The following is a 12,073-nucleotide window of genomic DNA, read 5'->3' on the forward strand; positions in this document are numbered from 1 at the left end:
GACTAGTACATTTGATATGAGATATTTAAAATATAGAGCACATAGCATGATGAAATAAAAGCCTAATAAAATGTATTTGGGCCAGCATCAGAACTCTTTGAAATCGGATATCTAAATAGTGTGCATTTTATCTCACTAAAGCTCCGGTTAGTTCTAGTGTCCAGATGACTATTAATGGGCTTTGTGCTCTGAAGCATATGTTAATAGAAGTGATCATTATGGATTAATTTGATGTGAATTAATAAGAGATTTATTTGATGGGAGTTGTTTGAAGGTGATGACATTTAAATCTCAAAAGGATTTAAGATGTCCAAAAATACCTTTAAAGATTCAGGAATAATCAATTCAGAGAGAGCAAATTAAATAGACATGGATAGCAAAGAACAGAATTTGACATTGGGTTTATGAAGTCTGAAGCAGTTTACAAAAAAAGTGACCTACCATTGAAGTAGAAACAGAAAACTTTAAACTCGAGCAATTCTTGGGTTTGCGATTGGATAAACAATGTCCTCTTGCGTTTTATAGTTCACTTAAGCGATCTGATTTTGATCTGTATATACGGAGTAGACAGGATTCAAGTTTTTTCCCTCTAAACCAATGAGCAAACACATATGTTCTTTAAAAACTGAGCTTTATATGTTGTTCATATGGAAGCTATCTAGTTTGCCAAGAGCCCAAGAGTCGACCTTCCTTTTATTTTGCTATCATTTGCTTAATTCTTTAAATTCTTTGTGGGGGACTTTTGATCAAAAGAAACAGTTTGCTTTTCTTTTTTTCTTCTTTCCTTTTTATTTTTCTCTTTAATAAAAGCTACAAGAAATGTGTAGTTAATAACTCAATACTCTTGGGCTGTTGATACAAACAAGCCTGGAAGAAACATATATTAAGGAGAAGACTATCATATCTTTTCTTTTTGTGTTAAGCTTTGATTTTAAATCCTTGAGAGTTTTATGATCTGGAAAAACAAGAAGAAGATGTCATCTGGTATTATATATTATGATGATAAGAACTGCTACTTATAATTCAAATCATACTCAGCAGGATTAGAGATTGAGGTGAGATTACATCATCTTGCTTCTCTAATTTTCAGTTTTGTTCAGGTTTTATGTATATTATACACATATACTATATATACATATATATATAAACCAAATTTCATATCATTAGTGTTTGTTCATTACATAGTTTGAAGGATATTCATCAGTACTATTTTTTAACTTAAATGAACTTTTAAAAATATATACTTGGAACTTGATGCATGAATCAGGGCACTCAAGATTGGTGCTCTGGGATAACCCGGAGAGATGGGGTGGGGAGGGAGGTGGGAGTGGAGTTCAGGATGGGGGGACACGTGCACCCGTGGCTGATTCATGTTGGCTTATGGCAAAATCACAATTATTGTAATAAAAGTATTTAAAAAATTAAAAAAAATACATACTTGGAACTTGGAGAGTGACACTCCAAAGTTACTTTTAATTCCCTTTCATTGCCTGTATGCATTTGCTGATTTCTCTTAATATTTGTGCCTTACTTGATAGCTAGGTACTCATTTTAGGTTTTTTTTGGAGCAAAAGAAGTTCCATATAATTTTTTCTTTATTTTTTGAAAAGCATCCTTCCTCTCTTAAACTGATGACAAATATTAAAAGTGAAGTCCTCTTGCTTTCTGTGTTCAGCAACCACATAGGTGATGCTGGATGTACAGTTGTTGAATGAATGAATGGAAGTTGGAGGAAATGGAGAAGTGAATGGTAGGTGTCAGTGATATTTATGCCACCCTTAGTTGCTGATGGCTTAGTGTTTTGTAGTCTTTCAAGGAAATTGAGTAATGGGAAAACTGCAGTGCCTAAGCCATTAGCCAGCATCATCATAGAGTCTCAGAGGCAGAGTGCAGGTTAGAAATAACTTGTTATAATTCCCTCATTATACACATAAGTAGAGAGGTTCTGAGAAAGAAAGGGGCTTGCCCTTGATTACATCAGCAGATGATTTGAATCAGGTTCAGAAACTGGCTGCATGCTCTCTGTAGCCCTTCTACCTTCTTAAAGAGGTTTTGATTCTTTACTGTATTTAGGATCAAGTTGCCACAAAGAGCATAGAGGAGTTATCTCTTACCTTCAAGGAGTTTCTCTTCGAATGGAACTGAAACTTCACCCTCACCTGCATTGAATGGTTGTGTGATCTCAGCTCTCTTTTAAAATTACTGTGAGAGTTTATTCCTTTGATAGGATATTTATTTTGATTATCTACGACAGGGTTATTTTGAGCAAGTGTATTCCATAAATATATGTGTGTACCTGGGCTTTCTTGGTGGCTCAGTGTTAAAGAACCTGCCTGCCAGTGCTGGAGACATAAGAGACATGGGTTTGATTCCTGGGTCAGGAAGATCCCCTGGAGGGGGCCATGGCAACCCACTCCAGTATTCTTGCCTGGAGAATCCCATAGACAGAGGAGCCTGGTGGCTACAGTCCATAGGGTCTCAAAGAGTCGGACATGACTGAAGTGACTTAGCATGCACGCATGTTAGATATTCATATGGATGAAATAAAACTAAATAGTGGGCAGTTCAGAATATCTGGATAATAATAGAAAACATATTCCTTTGGTTCTAAAGGTGCCATTTTGAGAACATAAGTCACAGTTGTTTATAGAAAAAATTTTTTTCCTTGTATATTTAAGCATTTTAATCAGTGAGATAAAGTAGTTACTAGAATTCTATTTTAAGCTCTAATGCTGATTATTTCCACTGCATAAACCTGTCCAAGTAATACTGCAACACAGAAATAGTGTGGTATCCTTTTTCTTTTTTATAGTAAACTCTCTCACTAAAAATGCAAAGAAAACTTTTAGATTTAAGTTTTAAGATAGGAGGAAATAATAGAAATTGAGATTTTTTGCAAATGGGATTTCATATCTCAGTAATAAAAATTAATACAGATAGAGCATTTTTAGGGAGCTAAATTTATTTTGAACCTGCTTAACTGTCATGGCACATAATAGTATTCATGAGTTAGTATAGGTGGAAAATGATATAAATATGGGAGTGCTCACTATCACCCTCTGCATCCCTAGCCAGTTCCCCAGTCAGTTTTTATCTCATAATTAAATAGAGGACTGAAGTTGTCACTTTTGAGCTTTGTAGTGCCATTCAGATTCTTCAGCTTCTTTGTCCATTCACTTTTTATTCATATATTGCCCTGTTGTCTAAATGACTGTCTATAGTGGACCTACTTTGATTGGCATTTTGAAATTTTGTGGGAGTCAGTGTGAGGAATATTGCTGTATAATAGAATGAAAAAGTTTAAGAGTTGCCAAAACTGATGACTAAGGTACACTGATGTTGATTATACATATATATATGGTTTCGTAGGTAGCACCAAGGGTAAAAAACCCACCTGCCAGTGCAAAAGACTCAAGAGACAGAGTCGATTCTTAGGTTGGGAAGGTCCCCTGGAGGAGGGCATGGCAACCCACTCCAGTACTCTTACCTAGAGAATTCCATGGACAGAGGAGCCTGTTGGGCTCTAGTCCATAGGGTTGCAAAGAGTCTAATACAGACTATAGTGACTTGGCATTCACATTCACACACATGCTCACACACATGCACACTCACATACACACAGTACATCTGTTCAATTATATTATGATCCTACCTCAAAACTTTCATTCAGACAATTTAAAAATGATGATATAAGGATGGTTAAATGCTGGTTCAGTCATAGCTTTACAATCGTGTTTATCAAAATGAAAATATAACACTTACAAAATAGATAAAAAGGTAACAGATGACGTGTAACATTTCTGTAACTCTTGGTAAGGTGTACTTAGATCTGATACAGAGTTCCTTATGCCGTTGCAATAGTTCTCTTCTCAGCCTCACGGTATACATACACTGGTACCCCGAATCTGGAGGAAGCTGGTAATGGGTACCACTCCCTGTCTTTAGCTGTGACTGTGCAGCATTGGCAGGTGTACTTTGTATCTTTTCCAGAAGCAGATCCCCTCTATAATTGTTAATTAAGATGTTTTATCCCCACCCCAGTATAGGTAAGTATTGTGATTCTTAGGTTTCAGGGGGAGTTCGAGCTTAACTAATTTTGCCAACATCACAGTCAGCTGTGAAAATGACTTCTGTAATCTTTTATATCATGTTCCTCCTTCTCCTGCTGCTTTATTAAAACCCAGCAGAGGGAGAAAATCTTGCCCAAGCTTTGCTCCTGCTTTTATCAGGTATCTTTCAAGCAGCCTGCGGTGCTGGCATATTAATGTATTTTAGGTGTGATCCATTCAAATATGTTTACATCATTTAGGAAGGAAAATATTTTTTTGTTTTGTTTTGCAGATGTACAGATCAGCTCTCAAAATGTCTTCTGTGTCTTCTGAGCATCTTCTAAGACAATTGCATTAGCCCTCCTGCTAGTTGACTAATAGAATTAATAATTGTAAAAAGCACTCTAAAGCCACATGCCTTATGAAGTCAATGCTGGGTATGATTTTACAAGTATGTGATCTATTTTTTCAAGTGAAAATGTTAACTGGAAAAGTTCTTGGCACACAGTACAACATCATGCAATCTGTTATTTGTCTTAGAGATAATAACTTGAGGGTGGGTCTAGTCTTATGGTATCTAACTTATGAGTTGCTAGGGGAGTTTCTTCCACTTAAAAGTATTGCAAATGTGCTTATATTTACATAATATGTCATTCTGAAAAATTATGGTGATATCATTCCAGTAAAAAATTATTTTTTCTGTAACTACTTCAAAGTGTAGTCAACTAAATTAACCATGATTTTTTTTTAAAAAGCAACTAAAAAGAACATGCCCCCTCCCTCCACAGCAAAAAAAAAAAAAAAAAACCCAAAAAACTAAGTGACCTTTCTGATGCTTCTTTGAAGTATTAGCAGTTTAACATTCTTTGCAATGTATATTATTAAGGGCCTTATTCAGTGACTCATACGCGTTGTAAAGGTCTGTTCTTGGGTGGAAGAAGGCGCTGAAATTTGGAAGGATGATAATTTAAGCAAATCATATGGTCTCCCAATCAAGATAAATGCTTGTTGAATAGTTTTTTAACTATAACCAATTACTTCATGATGATAATAAATAAGCAAGATCCATGTATTTTTGGGAAAATATATTAATTTTTCAATTATTAGCACATTACTATCTGTTCATCTCTAATAAATGTTTTATCTTAGTTCCATTGCTAGTAAGATCTAGCTGTTTTTCTCATCTCCTTGACCTTGATATGTGGGCACAAACCATTTTGGGGTTTCCTTGGTGGCTCAGTGGTAAAGTATGTGCCTGCAATGTAGGAAACATGGGTTCGATCCTTGGGTCTGGAAGATCCTCTGGAGAAGGAAATGGCAAACCACTCCAGCATTCTTGCCTGGGAAATCCCTTGGCCAGAGGAGCCTGGTGAACCACAGTCCCTGGGGTTGCAAAAGAGTTGGGCATGATACAGTGATTAAACAACAACAACAAAATAAACCATTTTCTTTTCATTTTAATGGAAGGATAATCTTAATGAATTGGATTATTTCATCCTCTTTTCTTCATGAATCCTGACTTTCATATAGATTTTTGTCTTTTCTATATAGCTAATGTATGTCATTTTGGTGCATCACTGTTGGATTTTATTTATATCATGGAAGCAATGTTAAATCCAATGGAAAAACAAACAGGAAATTCTGGAGGGAAAGGCGTGATGTCATCACATTTTTGTATGTAGGAATGGCTGATACTCTGTAAATTCTGATTTCCTTTTCTGTAGGTCAAGTTAAAGCAGTATATTTTTTACTCAAACTCTTGTATTTTAGGCCCTAGCTTATTTCTCAAGCTTCCCTTTTATTCTCTTTTTTTTCTTTCCTTCTTAGTTTTCCCTTTGTTGACTACCAGTGAAACTGCCTTCCAGTCTTCCATTCATTGGTACAAGTTCCCAAGCACTGTCTCTTCTGACAGAAAAATAGAAGTCTCCTAAAATGTTAACATCAACAAATGAGACATTAAAATGCAAATGTTATAAGATAAATTATTTAACCAGTGTTCCATTTTTTTTTTAAATGATGGTTACATGGCTTAGTTAACTTTAGGAGCTAGTGATAGTGACACCAAGGTAAAGACCACACTCCATCCCCTGTCCCCGTGCCAGGCTGGCTTACATGGTTCATGACTATCACCTTCCCTTGAAACTGCAGCCTTTCATCCTATAAGTAGGTGTTTTCTTTTTGGTTGTTATTGTTCTGTGTGAGAGAGTCTATGGATATTTGATGACTGATTTTTCTGGCATATAAGAAAAGCAGTGTATTCTCTTAAGTACAGTTATACTATTTGTGACATTATTCAAGAAAGTGAATTTTTACCTTCTAACCAATTCCTTATTCTATCTAGTGAAAAAAATTTTGCATAAGCAGCTTTTCACAAGCAAAGATTTACCCGCATATCCAAAGCCAGTGTGGTTCTTCAGCACTTGAGAGAAATATTATACATGAGAACAACTAGAATGTGCTGTTGATTTGGATTCTCCAGTAGAGGACATTTTGGATAATCATGATGTAACTGTCTTAAATCTGCCCTTGTGGTAGTGTCAGCTAGTAAAGAAGGCTTGGTTTATTGGTCTACAGGTGAATTTTTCTGAGAGACAGTTGGGGTGATGTGTACAGAGTCGTTTCAGTTGTTTGGTTGGAGGATTAAGGAACACAGGCCATGAACATCAGTTCTCCACAAGGCTTTGTTGCTGCATTCTTTTATCGACAGGATACAATTTGTTTCTTAGCTCCTTAGAGATAACTCCCTTAGAGTTCTGATTCATTAGACTCCCCTCAGTTTTCTTCTGTGGACCCTAAAGGCACAGTTGAGCTAGCATGTGAAGGTGTACCAGAGGCAACTGCTAACAGTTTGCCAGAATGACAATGTCACATGGTTCAACTGAAGTCAATTGTCAATTTCCATTGTGTTCCTAATGGTGGGATTGGTATTGTTTCCACTACACTGTGCCTGGAAACCTTAAGTAGGTTTCCATCATGCTGGATGGAGTACTAGCAAAGCCTAGCCTGGTCACTTTGATGTGTACCAGGTCCCCCTTCTTTCAGGCAAGCCCCCTCAAAAGAGGGCTTAACATAATTTATTGGTAGGGTAGAGATGAAACGTTTGTTATCCTCCATTCCTAAAAGTAAAGAGTCATTTTTCACTTTGTTTATAACATGCTCTTTCTGTCTTTTGACTGAGGATATTTTGGTTAAAACTATATTTATATCTTGGTTGCACGGTGTCTAACAGTATCGAGTTTCATTTTATAGTTGTTTATATACACATATACATATCATATAAATAAACACAAAATATATATTCTGTAAACATAAACAACTATATATACTCTATAAACATAACATGTGTACATATTACACATAGTATATAACATGGATAAATATAGACACATTTATCTATCAACTCTAACTGAAGAAAGAAACTGAGCAAAAAATGTAATTGCCAGGCAAGATTAACTTATAGGAAGGATAGAGCTAGTAATAATAGTTAATACCTTGATATTCATGAAACCATTTTAAAGTAATAAATGAGCCACCCTTTGTGACAAAAATAATTCTAAATGTAAATTGTTGGCTTCAGTTTCACTTTTATGCTATTTTTAAAACTGATTTTTTTTCCTAGAGACAATTTTTTGTTCTGTGCCTTAAAAAACCTTGAATAGAGTAAGGAAATTGTTCTCGATTAGATTACATGCTTGCAAATTTCAAATAACCCTGTATCTTCCTTTCCCTTGTGTTTTTACAGATATGGTCCGGAAAAAGAACCCCCCTCTGAGAAACATTGCTAGTGAAGGCGAGGGTCAGACCCTGGAGCCTGTCGGTACAGAAAGCAAGGGACCTGGAAAGAAAGAATTTTCTGCAGATCAGATGTCAGAAAATACGGATCAGAGTGATGCTACGGAACTGAATAATAAGGAGGAACATAGCTTGCATGTCCAGAATCCATCTTCTAGCAGCAAGAAGGACTTGAAAAGCTCAGTCCTGAGTGAGAAGGCTGGCTTTAATTATGAAAGCCCTAGTAAGGGAGGAAACCTTCCCTCCTATTCACATGATGAGGTGACAGAGAGAAATATGTTGGCTTTCTCATCTCCAGCTGCTGGGGGAGTCTGTGAGCCCTTGAAGTCTCCTCAAAGAGCAGAGGCAGATGACCCTCAAGATATGGCCTGCACCCCATCAGGGGACTCATTGGAGATGAAGGAAGATCAGAAGATGTCACCGAAGGCTACAGAGGAAACAGGGCAAGCGCAGAGTGGTCAAGCCAATTGTCAAGGCTCAAGCCCAGTTTCAGTGGCCTCAAAAAACCCACAAGTGCCTTCAGATGGGGGTGTCAGACTGCATAAATCGAAAACCGACGTACTGGTTAATGACAACCCAGACCCGGCACCTCTGTCTCCAGAGCTTCAGGACTTTAAATGCAATATCTGTGGATATGGTTACTATGGCAACGACCCCACAGATCTGATTAAGCACTTCCGAAAGTATCACTTAGGACTGCATAACCGCACCAGGCAGGATGCTGAGCTGGACAGCAAAATCTTGGCCCTTCATAACATGGTGCAGTTCAGCCATTCCAAAGACTTCCAGAAAGTCAACCGATCTGTGCTTTCTGGTGTGTTGCAGGATATCAGTTCCTCAAGGCCTGTTTTACTAAACGGGACCTATGATGTACAGGTTTGTGCTTTGTATTGTGATCTCTTTGTACAGGGAAAGTTATCAGTGATGAAATGTGAAATCTTACATGCATGTTAAAGTCAAGCTTCCAATATCGAAGGGGTAGCCTGCTTGATGAGGCAGAAGAGACAGACACATTTGTTTGATCCAAATGTGTGTTTAAGAGTTATCTTTAGCCTCTCATCATGGAAGCTAATCCCAACATTTCTATTAGGCTGGGAAAAGTCTTTTCATGGAATTAGCTAGGCTTCGTATTTCTGAACATATTTCATGGTAATTTGATGTTTTCAGAGTCTTCCAAAAATGGCACTAATCTTTATGGTTCGACATGATAGTAATTCATGCTTTGTTCTAGTTTTAGATTATAAAAATTGGCTATAGTGTTCCCTTCAAGGAGAGTCTTTCCTTCAAGGAGAGTCTTTCCTGTGTCTTGGATGAGGATTTGATTTTACGCTGAACTGGACCAGAATTGGGTCACACTGGTGGGTGCAGAGAGGTACTACTGAAAAGCAACATAATTGCAAATGAAACTTTGGAAATAAAATTTTACATTGATTCAGAAAGAAGTCAATGTGATTGTAAGTACTAGGGACACCAGAATGACCTTGGTGTGGACCAGTAAAGCATTCCTTCTTGTATTTAAGGAAAATGGCAATTTATGAAAGCATTTAGTAGTAATTTAGATTTCTACTTTTTTTTTTTTAGTTTTTTATTTTTTAAATTTTAAAATCTTTAATTCTTACATGCGTTCCCAAACATGAACCTCCCTCCCAATGGCATACCTTTTTAATCTGCCCTCTGTATTAGTTTATGGCATATGTGAGATGAAAAAAAAAAAATCCACCATTTGAAATAGAATGAAATGCAGAACGGACGCTTAAGTAATGTATTCATTTCATTTTAGCAATTTTAGTATAGTTGACACTGATGATCAGCTTGAGAAAGTGTATTAGTTTCTGTTACAGTCTGTAGATTTTTATTGTATTATTAGGCCAGGGATTTCAAAACATATTAGGTTTAATGTTAACCTTCTTCAGGAGTGATTAGAAGAAGTACCAGAGAACTAATGAAATCGCATCACACTGTGTTTGACCTCCTCAATCCCTGAAAATATCAGTTATTTTTATCAACTCAGTAGTTATACCACATTTGTTCTAGACCTCTCTTTTGACCTAGTGCCAATTAAGAAAGGCAGGAGAAGAGGTTATATATAACAGGTAGTGAATATATTTTGCAATGCTCGTAAGAGGGATCAGAAGAGAAATTTCCACGTCCTTTAAAAATGTCAGAATGGCAGTCTTATCACTTTAAGGGAGAAATAAAGAAGATATAAAAAATCCAGTTTCATCTTTGGAAAGCTCTCTTAAAAATTCCATCTTACTTTGTGAATTTCCACAAATAGAATGATTTCTGTGGCGTAGCAAATTAAGCCAACATAGTTATTATGCATGAAAGCTACATGCTTTGAACTGCTGTCTTATTAAAGATCATTTCACTGTCTTATGTCAGATACACTTTGCTGTCAAACTGTGATTGGAAAGCAAATACGTGTCTTAGATAAAAGGGTTAGAAGTGAATAATGTTAGTATGTGAAATGGTGTTTTACAATTAGTGAGGAATATGATGTTAATACCTGGATTTCCGGTCAGAGTTTTAGTTTGTTCACTCTGGGGACAACTTCTAAGGAAAGCTGATCCTGGCTGTCAGGAAGGCTCTGAAACCAAGATTACTAAGGGCCTATAGTTTGGAAGAATTTAGATTTTTAAACACACTTCCATTTCCCCCAAACAGTTATTTGTTAGGTTCCTAGTTATTTATAGTAAAGTTTATGTTTGGGTAGAATGAGCTGGACACTTTTCCTGGGCAGTGATTTTAGAAATAAAACAGATGTGGGAGCTATCTGAGTTTGAACTAATAGAACTAGAAATAAAACAGCTGATCCTAGACTCTGCTGTCTCCTAAATCCTTGCGGCAGCGCCCAGTAAAGAAGACAGAAATGGTAGATCATCACATTCAAGGAGATAATCTTGTTAAAATCATTTTTTTTTCCCTCCCAAAGAGAAATAATATGGTTAAAAATTGGAAACAGCGATCTATGGAAAAAGTGGATGATTCTTTTGAAGCAATGATTGGAGAGAGAAACCAGCCTAAAGAGAGTTAACTTTCTTCAGTTTGGGAAAAGGCCACTGAATGTACTTTAGGCCAAATGCTAATCTTGAATACTTCATACACACACCAGATGTTGATGTAGAAACATGTCTGAAGATAAATAACTTATTAATATTTTTATGCTGAAATAAATATCAGATAGCTTCCCTATATGCACAGATTGAATAAAAGCACATCTGAATTCCGCCCCCTCCTTTTCATCCACATATGTTTGTGTTGCTGAAATGCCATTTGAGAGGTTCTTTCCTTGGCATGTGAACTGTGTGGAGACTAAAAGCTGTAGGAAGTAAAATGCTGACTGTAGAATTTCTTTAATGCAGTTTTGTCAGAAATTGATAGCAAATTAATGGCTTGTGTGTATTCTGATAGAAAGATGTTGGTAAATACGAGGATTACAGAGAAATAGTCATTTCACTCCAGGAATTATCAAAGTTAATCTGTAATTTAAGCCAGTTGAAGTAATAGATGAGCAATTCACTCATCTTTTTCAATTAACTTTTTTTTTTAACATTCGGGACAGTTGGTGGTTAATGAGAGATTTATGACATTTTAGGCCAGGGAAAAAAGGAACAGAAGCCAAAAATAGAGGGCTTAAGAACTCTGTGGCTTTGATCTATATTTTGGTTTGACATGAATGGTTTTAAATAATTTGAACTGACCTGAGTGCAGGCATGATATATAGGGTTGGGGGGAAAAGATATAAGTGAAACAAATTTGAAGATTTCTAGTTTCAAATTCAGATTATTTGACATCTATTTGGCTTTAATAATTGAAGTTTGGACATGTTTGTAACTGACCGTTTCCACTTCTGTGTAAATTTTATTATACATCATAAAGTCAAAGAATTACAGATTTGTAAAAAAAAAAAAAAATGTCAAATAAGGATGTCTTTTTCTCCTTCATAATCGAAAAATCTCCAGCCAGATAATGGACATCATTTCAAAGGTTCATCATAAAATCAGGACAGGCATTTCTGAGCCTGTTGAATTCAGATCCCTCTTGCCCCCCCGCCCCTCCCACACCGTGAGGTACCATACCCAGCCCTGAAATCAGAAGAAAAATATTGATCTTTTCCAAGAAGAAACAAGGAAAGATATACCAGGATGTTATTTTCTCAATTTTTAAATTTCCCCTGCATGTTTTATCAATTACTATGCTTAAATTTTTAAAAATAATGGATGCAACAT

The 12,073-nt window shown here is 36.3% G+C and overlaps 1 protein-coding gene across 4 annotated transcripts in view; it reads left to right on the top strand.

The window, feature by feature from the left end:
* TRPS1 (transcriptional repressor GATA binding 1) overlaps positions 1 to 12,073 on the top strand; it is a 276,051-nt gene that overhangs the window by 46,378 nt on the left and 217,600 nt on the right. For 2 of the 4 annotated variants that reach the window (XM_069600365.1, XM_069600367.1), the window contains exons 2-3: positions 4,342 to 4,500; positions 7,792 to 8,717. In XM_069600365.1, the coding sequence (XP_069456466.1) occupies positions 4,464 to 4,500; positions 7,792 to 8,717 (963 nt within the window). In that variant the 5' untranslated portion in view covers positions 4,342 to 4,463. The remainder of the gene's footprint in view (positions 1 to 4,341; positions 4,501 to 7,791; positions 8,718 to 12,073) is intronic. The other 2 variants (XM_069600368.1, XM_069600369.1) reach the window with 2 other exon arrangements.

This window comes from Ovis canadensis, chromosome 9 (assembly GCF_042477335.2).
Source record: "Ovis canadensis isolate MfBH-ARS-UI-01 breed Bighorn chromosome 9, ARS-UI_OviCan_v2, whole genome shotgun sequence".
Taxonomy (NCBI): domain Eukaryota; kingdom Metazoa; phylum Chordata; class Mammalia; order Artiodactyla; family Bovidae; genus Ovis; species Ovis canadensis.